Genomic DNA, 11,391 nt, shown 5'->3' on the forward strand with positions numbered 1-11,391 from the left:
CAAGATCAACACTCCTACAGAAGATGAAACCTCGGAATTGAAAGACTATGATTCAGGACCAAATGATGATGAGAAAAAGACTTCCTCTCCAGACTTGATTTGGCCATTGGTAAGTTCACTGTAGCCCAAAAGTACCATTTGAGGTGTACTATCACATGCCATATAGTTTACATGGACTTGAAAGCAGACAATTCACCTTTAATTTGGAAAGCTTTATCACAGGCAGGTACAAGATTTTTATTGCATGTACTATAACATACATACATACAGCATTTAAGTCACATTAGTATGGTATAGCATAGTTACTTCAGTATATTTACTAAATCTGTATACAAATTAATGTAGCTATGGCATTTTTTGACATTAGACTCTGCTTTTCATTCTTTGTATCATGCTAATTTACTACACTTTTTTTTCCTTTTCATCATACTGCTCCTACATTTCTTAATTATTTATTATTACCTTATTTTTCAGTCTGTCAATTTTCATGTTATAGAGAAACCTCTATTTAATGGACTAATGTATAATGTAAATGGTTAGTTCATTATATGGAGTTTTCACTTTGTATTTTTTAGTCGTTTACCCCAATTTATCCATAAAGTACAGTACATCGTATACAGTATATATATTAAAAAATTTATATGTTCTTATTTTCCCTAATTATTGGGTCTAATTTTCATACTTATTATAAAAATGAATGTCTTATCTCCCCAGGCCTGGTAAATCTCCTTCCACCACATCTGTACTGTACTGTACTCTTTTTCTCCTTTCTATTTACATCTTTATTTCTTCTCTGCTGAACTTTCTCTCCCCAAGCTTTTTTTTCCTCCCCATATCCCCGCCTTATTCTACTCTACCACTCACATCCATCGGCTATTTTTATTATCTTGCTTATTTATTCACACTATCTTTCATTCTCATTTATTTTCCTTTTCCATCAGTATCTCTCCTGTCTCTCTCTTCTCCTGTCTCTCCTTGCCTCTTCTGGTAAAACTAGTAGTTGGTATTTATCAAGATATAATTTCTTATCACAATTCCTTCCAGACTGGGATGGGGTGAGTGAAAGGAAGGAAAGATAATGTTCTGTATATTTCTGACTGTATCTTGTGTGTACAGACTCATGCTGATCAGCTGCCATTTCGCTGCGAGTTTTGTGGACGCCTTTTCAAGCACAAGCGCTCCCGGGATCGACATGTCAAGCTGCACACCGGTGACAAGAAGTACAAGTGCTGTCACTGTGAGGCTGCCTTCTCTAGGAGGTGAGTTACCTTAGGTTTTAAAAGTCCATTCCTGATTTGACTTAGAGGACTGATTACCCTCCTTTTACACTAGCCCAGGCACGCTACAATAAAATGAGTTAATCATCAGGTGCATTTGCCAATCATCAGGTGCATTTGCCAATAGTCGAACACATTTTCAATGGATTAACATTCTGTCAGAAGGATTTAATAACCTACAAGCTGTTGAATGTTGAGAATTCGAGAATTATTCAAGCAGCAGACTTCCAACCGCCATATAATAAGTGTTTTCATGGTGGGTGTTTGGCATGGCTATAACTAGCATGTGTTTTACAGATCAGAAGAATGATGAAGTCACCCTTGGACAATTTTAGTTGTAACTCCCTCTTCTTTTTTCTCAAACCCTTCATAAGATTTTGTGCATCTGTAGCAGTGGCTGGCTGAGTATGTGGTCTGAGTAGTTTAGAGGGTTGTTTCCCTATGTAAGTATCAATGAAGTTAAGTGGGAACCATTCAGATATAATTTTTTCCCACGGAACTGTACGATTTGAGATGAAATTTACAATAGTACTGTAATCTGAGCAAATGTTGTAATCCTGGTGGCTGTGGTAGATATTAGATTCTTTATGTATTTTGAACAGGTATGAAGGAGTCAAATTTTGTGGTTAATCTGTATACTGTATGTAGATTTTCTGTAAATCAACATAATATACAGTTCACTTCAGAACAAGAGAGTGAAAACATATTGCCCTCTTTAGATGTACTGCATTGTACACACCGAGAAGTCAGCAAACACCATTTGTACATTGATTTATAAAAAACCTATGTATGCAATACAGTGTATACTAAATAAAGTACATGCAGTATATATGTAATCAGAATTTTATATATATATATATATATATATATATATATATATATATATATATATATATATATATATATACGTCCACACACACACACACACACACACACACACACACACACACACACACACACACACACACACACACACACACACACACACACACACACACACACACACACACACACACATCACACACACACACACACACACACACACACACACACACACACACACACACACACACACACACACACACACAAAACCTGATCACACACACAATCAGCACGCACCCCACACACACACACACACACACACATTGTTGCACACACATACACATACATTATTGTTATTAGCATAGTATATATATATATATATATATATATATATATATATATATATATATATATATATATATATTTGCAAGATGGCACTGCGGCTGACAACAGTTACATTTCTGAGTATTTGGCAAATTGGCGCCAAGTTGGTAGGAGCCGAGGCACATGCGAGAACTCAGCAAGCTGGCTAATGCTTAGCAGCCTGTGTCGTCCCCGTGAGCATTGGATTGCATTAACCTCGCGTCATGCGTAGACCTTCTGACAGTGATTAAGTGTCTGTGAAGTGTTACTGTACAGATACAGTACTGTTATGGATAAATTGTAGTCTTAAGTTTGTCAGCACAATTATTTATTGTAACTGAAGTGTTATTGCTATGCATAAAGTGTACAGTACATACAGTAGTGTTAAGTTTGTTGGAACAATTTACTGTATACTGTACAGTGCCTGTGAAGTGTTGCACACACAATACAGTATATAATACAGTTGGTCTGCCTCTTACATGCTCATCAAGAAATTGCCCCTTGCCAATGGTAAGTACTTAATACAACTGTTTGTATTTCATTATACTGTACAGTATCGGCTCATTACCAGTAAGTCGGCAAATTCTATTACTCGGCAAGGCCAGAGCCCCATATTTGCCGAGTCATGGTGTTTTTACTGTACTGTATATGGCACCGAGTAAGTAATCACTTCTCCATTGTGGTGTTTTTTACTCTTATCAAGTTTACTCTTGTCTTCCACAGTGACCATCTCAAGATTCACAAGAAGACTCATGATACTCAGAAACCATACCAATGTTCTGTATGCAACCGCGGGTACAACACTGCCGCAGCTCTGACTGCCCACATGCAGAATCATAAGGCTAAACTAACTGCACATGCTCTCAACCAGCTACTGAAGGATGCTCAAGCACCAGGAGAAACCCATGCTCTAACCCAGCTCCTGAGGGACTCTTCAGGGGATGCTCACTCTCAAGCCCTGAATCACTTGTTAAAGGATACTCAGAAAGTAAGCCTTATGTAATATGAAGATGATAATTCCATTTCAAAGTCATTAGCTTTTTAGCTGTAAATTCATGATGACTATTTTTCACATTATGCTGCATGGTGGCCAGGATCAAAAGCAAAAAACCCTATCCTTTCTTGTACTTTATCTTTCATTCACTTTTGTACTGTTGGGTCATCCTCAGGATCCCCTCCTCCCATTCATGTGCTCTGCGGCTTCCTGGATAGCAGTTCCTCTTTCCTCTAATATTTCCTTCGTGCCATCTCTTATCTTAGTGTTTCCCTCTTCCTCTTCTCAATCACCTCATAATTATACTATTCACGAATTACCAATTTGTCCTTTCCCATTCTTTTACTGTGGCTGCATCATCTTAATAACAAATGTTCTGTTTTGACACTTGCTCATATGTCTGAATTGTATATCCTACTATACTTCCTCTTCATCCTACATATTGTACTCATGACAAACTAGGTAACAGTTCCACCAATCCTCAATTTGTCACTAACTGTATGCCACTTGGTTACCACATCATCTTCCTTTAAATTAAGATACTTTAAATATGTGGAGAAAACAAAAAGCGCTATTTTTTGTGACAGTCGATATCTTATATTCTTGTCACTTTCAGTTAAATTAAGACTTGAAATGTGAAAAATAATTTTGCTGGGCTGTACTAATCTTCATCAATTAAATAAAGGTTGATGTACAGTATACAGTAGATATTAGGTTCAAGAGTCAGTCTATTAGTCTGTCTACCAGTCAACTTCACTGGATAAAATTTAGTTAAAACAGGTGCATTAGAGTTATAGTTAGAATAAATTTCAATTAAATTCCAAGTACAGTACCCTCACAGATAACAAAACCAAGTAGTAGATCAATTTTGTCCACATAACTTTTAATTTTTCTAAACAATTCAATTCACTGAAGAAGCAAATTTCTGAACAAGATATTAATTTTCCTACACTATTAATATTTTACTATTTTCTAGCACTGTATTCCATATTTGTTTTTGTTTTATTACAGGAGCAGCTTTTAAGTCCAAAGGGAATAGAGCTAGGAGTGGGTTCTTCACCGAGAGATGTAACAACTTCTCCAGTTGGCGACCCCTCGCCCACGTTGTCCCCAGTGATCACTGTCCGCTGCCCAATCTGTCATGCACACTGTAGAAATCAAGCCCATTTACAGGTCGGTACAATAGTTTTTGTGAATTAACCATTATGTGGAAAGTGGTTTAGTACAATATTGTGTGTAATAATAGCCAAAAGAAAAAATGAATATACACTACTGTAGCTGGCAGACACCTGCCCCACAAGGGATCATAGCTCAAGGTTGAAGAAGCCACAAGACCAGAAAACTGTGAGAGCCACCTTTTTCAGAGTGAGAATTGTGACCTCTTGGAACAACCTGCCAGAGAGTGTTGTGACAGTACCGAGTGTGAGCTCTCATGACCAGATACATTCAAGAGCCAGTGCATGCCCAGTACTTACTTTGTTTCCTCTGTCTCATTCTCTATAATTATTTTATTGGTAGAATATCTCATTAATGCAACTGATTCTTAAACTTACAAGTCATGAATGGGTCATCCCTCTAGCTTGTGCATGCCTGCCACTACTGAACCAAATTAACTAGTTACTTAAATTGCAGCCATTTTTTTGACAGCCTCCATTTCCTTCTGTTTATAAATTGGTTCATAGTAATCATTAACATTCAACACATTAAATATTATTAATGATATTTGGTAGGCGGGTAGTTGCTGATTATCACGAGTTGTGATTCTGCCTTACCAGCTGTTGCCATCCTTTAGGTTGGCACTAGGAAGGGTTTTAAACTTTCCTTCAACATGCCTGATGGCAATTGGGTCACCAGAGCTGTGCTCATCCCCTGGTCTTTGCTGCACTTTCTGGGCTGGCACATTTAGGCAGTGTGCCAGTAGAGTAACTGGGTTTCTGCTTGTGGTCAGGGGATGTCCCAGTCTGGTTTTACCCAACAGCTGCCATCAGGTAATTGCCGCTAACCCATGCAAGAGTGGAAAATGGCTGTAAAACTTTGTTGATAATTTGCCCCCCCCCCCCCATTTTTTCTTTTTTTACAGTAAGCTTTTATGTGACACAAAATAATAAGAAAAAATGCTCCTTTTGGCAGTGCTACTGTGGTTATTCTGGTAACTGAAGGATATTACACAGTTCAGGTTTGGAAATCATTTCCCAGGACCTTGACATGTGTGACTGGTGCTACATTAGAGCAGATTTAAATTAGCTAAGTAATGTAGAAATAATACCTATAGCTATTCTATCTCGGCTCAAGATTGAAGAAGCCGCAGGTCCAGAAAACTGTGAGGGCAAACTTTTTCTGAGTGAGAGTTGTGAACTCTTGTAACAATCTACCAGAAAGTGTTGTGTCGGCACCGAGTGTGAGCTCTTTTAAAACTGGAACAGTTTCAGGTACATTCAGGAGCTGGTGCTGCATGCCCAGTACTTGCCAACAGTGCGTAACCGAGACGTGACCGATCGCCCAAGCGGCTAACGAGCCGATCAGTGGTGAAGAGGATAAAAGTAAAGTAATAGTACAAGTAACACCTGTGCATAATTCTTTTGATCATGGAACCAAAACCCTGATGATGCTCACTGACAGTTTGTCTACTTCTTTTGAACTTCATTAACTCCAGCCTTCAACCTCTGGTTAACACAAAGGCCCTTCCTGAGCTTATGGTTTGGAAGGATTAACTAATTTGGGTTTACAGTACTGTATTTCCTGAATTAAAAACTGAAGATTTATTTTAATTTAGCACCAGTCCCATGCATCAAGACTCCTGGGACTTTTTATATTCAGCCCTGTAAACTTGTGTAATGTACTTGGAGACACCTGAAGGCTATCAAATGAAAATTTGAATAGCAATCTGTCATTAACTTAGGAAAAGTAGGATATAAAAATGTGAACATCATGAATTATTTAGTTTAAAATGTTGCAACCGTTGTGATAAATGATGAAACTATTGATGGAAAAAAAGAAATTATCCTCCAGAGAATTCCTGTTGACTTTTTTTTTTTGATGCAAGTTCAACAGGATGCAAATTACTGAGATCATAATGTATATGATGTACTCTACAGCATATGTTATTTTTTCAATAAATTCAATTTAAACTTTGTGTTTGCAGCGTCACCTATCTCGTTATCATGGAGAAGAGTTACATGCAGTATCAACGGAGCGTCCTGCATCACGTAGTGGGGGCTCTGGAGCTTCATCAATAGGTGGTGCGTCTTCGGCAGCTTCAACTCCATCTCCCCGCCCACCATCTTCTCTTCCTTCTCCCAGGCCTCTGCCCAATCCCCTGCTATCACTTGTAGGGGGAAAGTTAGCCTGTCTTTACTGCTCAAGAGATGGGTTTCCTTCTCTAGAAGCCCTACAACTACATTTGCAGTCTGCTCATGGTTAGTTGTGACTGAATGTATGATGATCTGTACTGTATTTATAATGAGCTGATGTACAGGTACTGTAATTAGTAAATTGGCCTGTCTGAATATTAATGTTCGATCTCTCTTCCAGGGTCTGTATTGAATGGTGAAGTGAGAGACATGGCCACTATGTTGGGTCTGCCATCATCTTTAGGCACATCTCTTGGAGCCAGCGGCTTAGCTACCTCCATTGCTTCCCCGCTTGGCCCTGGATCATCACGAGGAGTCAGCTGTGAGCTGTGTGGTGCCCGTGTGGGGGGAGTCACAGCCTTGCAGCGACACGTAGTAACAGCCCACACTTTCACAGATCTGTTGGCACGTGCTGCTGAAGGGGTCTTCTGTGCACAATGTCTCCTGCCCTTCAGCAACCCAGGTGCCTTAGCTGAACACATTAAGCTTGTTCATGCTGCACCCGTACTATCAGCAGTGCTCAATAAACGCCCACCTTCCCCTCCTACTGATACACCTACCGACCTAAGTAAAAAGTCCCGTCATGAAAGTTTGACTTCAGATCTTCCTGCCTCCACACTACTTTGCAGCCAGTGCAATGCTCCTTTTACAAACTTCGAAGCTTTCCGTAGGCATCTCAAATCTCATCTGGATGGAGGAGAGCAACTTTCATCAACAGTGGCTGGTGCGATGCAGCTAGCTTGCCCAGAGTGCCGGTTACCATTAACATCAGAAACTGCATTAGAAGCTCACCTGGCCACCCATTTGAGTATCACTTCTACTGAATATGGCTGTCAGGCTTGTCTGAAACTTTTTTCGAAGCCAGATGAGTTACAAAAACACCTAATGGACATTCATGCACACCATCTTTACCGGTGTGCTCTATGCAAGGAGATGTTTGATTCTAAAGTGTCAATCCAGGTTCACTTTGCTGTAAAACACAGTAATGAGTGTAAAATAAACAAGTGTTCCCGATGTTCACTCATATTCCGGTCTCAGTCTGAATTTGAAGGGCACATACGTACAAGTCATATGCGACGAGGGCAGTCTGGTGGGGACCCTATATCAGGTGGTGGATCTATTGGTGTATCTGGAGGGTCTTACCGTTGTTTGCTGTGCACCCTAACTCTAAGCTCTGAGGCAGAGTTGGGTGCTCATGTTGCCACACACCAGCGCCAATTTCAGTGTTCTCTCTGTGATGATGCCTTTTATGTTGAATTCCTCTTGGACAAACATATGCAAACTCAGCACAACTCTGAGCTTAATGGTAATGTACCTCAACCAGAGAACTTGGCAAAGCCTCGCCGTAGTCCCCAGAAAAAGGATTTACGGTGTGATATATGTGATGCAGAATTTTCCTCTGAATCAGGTTTGCTGAATCATAGGAAACAAGCTCACAACATAAAGAGTGGTTCTGGTGGCATTGCTGCTAAGGTAGCAGCTGCATCTTTGAGTCTGTTTTGTGCATATTGTAGTGAGGCCTGCAAATCTCGAGGTGACCTTGAAGCCCATATGAAGTCACACCAAGGAAATGGTGGTCGTCATAAATGTAATATCTGTGATGAATTGTGTCCATCAGCTGCTCTTTTAGCTCAACATAAACTCACACATGTTAAAGTAGTATCTGGTAGTGCATGTGCGGTATGTCGGGAGCCCTTAACATCAGAGCAGCAATTCACAAACCATCAAAATGAACATCATCCATCACCACTGCCTCAGCCGTGTGTAGTATGCAGACAGACATTAGTTACAGACATGGAAGTTACTGTCCATGCACGTTTCCATGCTGCTCAGGCTGCCCAAGCAGCTGCAGCTGCATCTATTGCATCAGGTATCTTCAGTAGTGGTGAATTACTCCCTCCTTCATCGAATTCCTCAATTATCACTACTGCTGCCACTGTTTCTACTGTAACCACTAATAGCAACAGCAACAGTCGTAGCAGCAGCAGTCCTCGACATTCTCCATCACTAAGGTGTTCCGAGTGTCATTTAAAGCTGGAGACCATTGAGGAAGCTGAAGCCCATGCTGCCGCCCACCATCAACAGCATCAACAAGGCTTTGGTCGTTCCATAACAGCGTCTTCTCGTACCTATCAGTGCATCAAGTGTCAAGAAAGCTTTGCATCAGAAGCAGAAATAGAAGCCCATGTAGCTTCTCACCTCTTGCATGAAGGATCAGTACACGAGTGTCACTTATGCCGCGCCACTTTTGACACCCCTCTCCGTCTCCAGTGTCATTTAATAGAGCACACATTTGAAGGTTGTGGTAGCTTTACCTGTTACATGTGCTCCTCAGTGTTTACCACTGCATCACGGCTGCAACAACATATGGTGGAACATGGCCTAAGTGCTCGTCCTTATGACTGTCACCACTGCCATCAGCGATTCTTCTTTCGCGCTGAACTGGAAAACCATGCACTCTCTCACCCTGAAGCTTCAGATGGTGGATGTCGCGAGTGTAGTTCAAGTTTTCCTGAACTGCCTCGTCGTAGTTTAAGGCGGCCGTCCCTCTCCTGCATATCATCTGCCCAGCATGGAGGAGCTCTCCTGACTCAAACTCATGGAAATTCTGATGCAGGATTACCACGACCAGGTTCACCTTGTATAGTTTGTACCGGGGATGAAACTGATGCAGGTCCAACAAATGGTCATGCTACTACTTCGACAGATCCTAAAGATGAGTAGGTCTTAACAACCTGACACTTACCAGTTGGAATCCAGTGCAAATTATTTTATTTTCATTTTTTTTATGTTGAAGTAATGGTCTGTTTGTTGTCATCTTTAGTAATCTTTTTGTGGTTTATTCATTAAGTGTTTGAAGTCGACTAGCGACGGATTGATTGCTGCTTTGCAGCATGGTGACAAATATCTAGTTTCAATCATGTATGTTGGATTCTGCAGTAAGGCATATTGAAAATAACTAAATTTAGAAAACCACCAAGGATTAAAAATTGCTTTTGTACCCCTAAACCAGTATTACCAGGCAACTTTGCTTACCTCAGGTGCTCAAAACATTTGAAGTTGTGTGCATGTCATTTACAAATTAGTATTGTTAAAGTTCAGATAGGACTTTTTGACATCTTTATTTATGATTTTCTTTTGCTAGAGCATCAGTTTTGGGTTTAAAGCATCTTACACAAATTAAAGTGAGGAGGAGTAGTGTTTTGTTAGAGGCATCCACTCAATTTGTAATGGATTGAATACTTGTTTGCTAATGAGTTGAGCAACACTGATGTGATGTTCCTGATTTAGGGGTTCAAGTGCATCTTATTATTGAGTATTTTTTTTTTTACTTGCAATACAATCTACTGTGCAGCCAAGAGAACCAGATACAGTATATTGTGGCTGCATGTGGTGGTTATAACTTAATGTTGCCAGATCTGAAATTGATTTTTTGTTATGACTAGTTTTCATGTTTGCTTAAACACTTACAAAGTGGCACCATCACATGACCATGTCTTACTGTTGCTTATTATGTGATTATGCTCCACAGTGGAATAACCTGACAAGGATAATGAAGTACAAAATTAGATTCTCTTGAATGATTTGATTGTCCCTTCAGATCAGCTAGCATTAAGTCAGGATGAGACTGTAGAAGCATTCACTTCTTTAATTAAACAACTATAGTTCCAAAGTCAAACCTGTGATGTCACCTAACAGTTGTAGGTCACAGGTAGTGTGTGTGTGTGTGTGTGTGTGTTCTTTTCATACTAGTGGAAGGGATCTGGTCACATTGTTGCCTATTTGTTAAATGTCATGGATATGTTTGTTCTACAGGGTATCTACCATTCAGTGTAAATAGTAACTTATATTTATGTTTTTCATCTTCTCATTCCTGTAGTGTCCATAGGAACCAACTTTTCATTAAAGGTGGCAGTTAGATGTTTTGAGACTTGTATGGTTCTTCACTAAGGTTAACCTGTTTTGTAAAAAAGGAAGTCGACCTTTTGAAATATCTGATTTATAGACTTCTTGTTGCCCAAGTCACAGTTAAAGATAGCATTTGGTGCCCAGATTACAGTATTAATATTTTTTTAACCTCTGTGTTATAAACAAATGCCAAGTGTTTGATCCAAAAGTTATCTTGTTGTTTATTTAAAATGATTTTTTTTTATATAAACATAGGTAAGGACTTTTTTTTATGGGCATCTTTGTGAACAAATTATGGAACAAAGAGTGCATTTATTTGTTAAATAATATGGTTCAAGTGGAATCCTGTTGTAAAGTAAGTGGAATAAAATTTCACTATAATTGATGTTTCTGTTACATGATTATTTTTAGCTTAGGAAAACTGTATTATACTGTATTAATTACCAGAGGAGGACAGACCTACAGGATAATGATCAAAGTATAAGATCAAAATTTTTTTAAAGTTGTAGCCTCTGCAAACATAAGAAAGTGAATACTGTACAGTAGTTATGCAAACATGCTATTATGATGTAAGAAACCACATTACTTTTATCTTTTCTTTTATCCTCTTCGCCACTGATCGGCTTGTTAGCCGCTTGGGCGATCGGTCACGTCTCTTTTCCTTTATATTCTTCAC

At 39.4% G+C, this 11,391-nt stretch overlaps 1 protein-coding gene across 1 annotated transcript in view; it reads left to right on the forward strand.

Annotated features, from left to right (window-relative positions):
* The window catches only part of LOC121868788 (zinc finger protein 423-like), a 47,454-nt gene extending 36,380 nt beyond the window's left edge, over nt 1-11,074 (forward strand). Inside the window, exons 3-7 of the mRNA XM_042369707.1 lie at nt 1,117-1,259; nt 3,186-3,450; nt 4,468-4,629; nt 6,599-6,872; nt 6,988-11,074. Of these exons, the coding sequence (XP_042225641.1) occupies nt 1,117-1,259; nt 3,186-3,450; nt 4,468-4,629; nt 6,599-6,872; nt 6,988-9,530 (3,387 nt within the window). The 3' untranslated portion in view covers nt 9,531-11,074. The remainder of the gene's footprint in view (nt 1-1,116; nt 1,260-3,185; nt 3,451-4,467; nt 4,630-6,598; nt 6,873-6,987) is intronic.
* The last annotated feature ends 317 nt before the right edge of the window (nt 11,075-11,391 follow it).

The sequence above is a fragment of the Homarus americanus genome, unplaced genomic scaffold, assembly GCF_018991925.1.
Source record: "Homarus americanus isolate GMGI-L3 unplaced genomic scaffold, GMGI_Hamer_2.0 scaffold30535, whole genome shotgun sequence".
In the NCBI taxonomy this organism is placed as follows: domain Eukaryota; kingdom Metazoa; phylum Arthropoda; class Malacostraca; order Decapoda; family Nephropidae; genus Homarus; species Homarus americanus.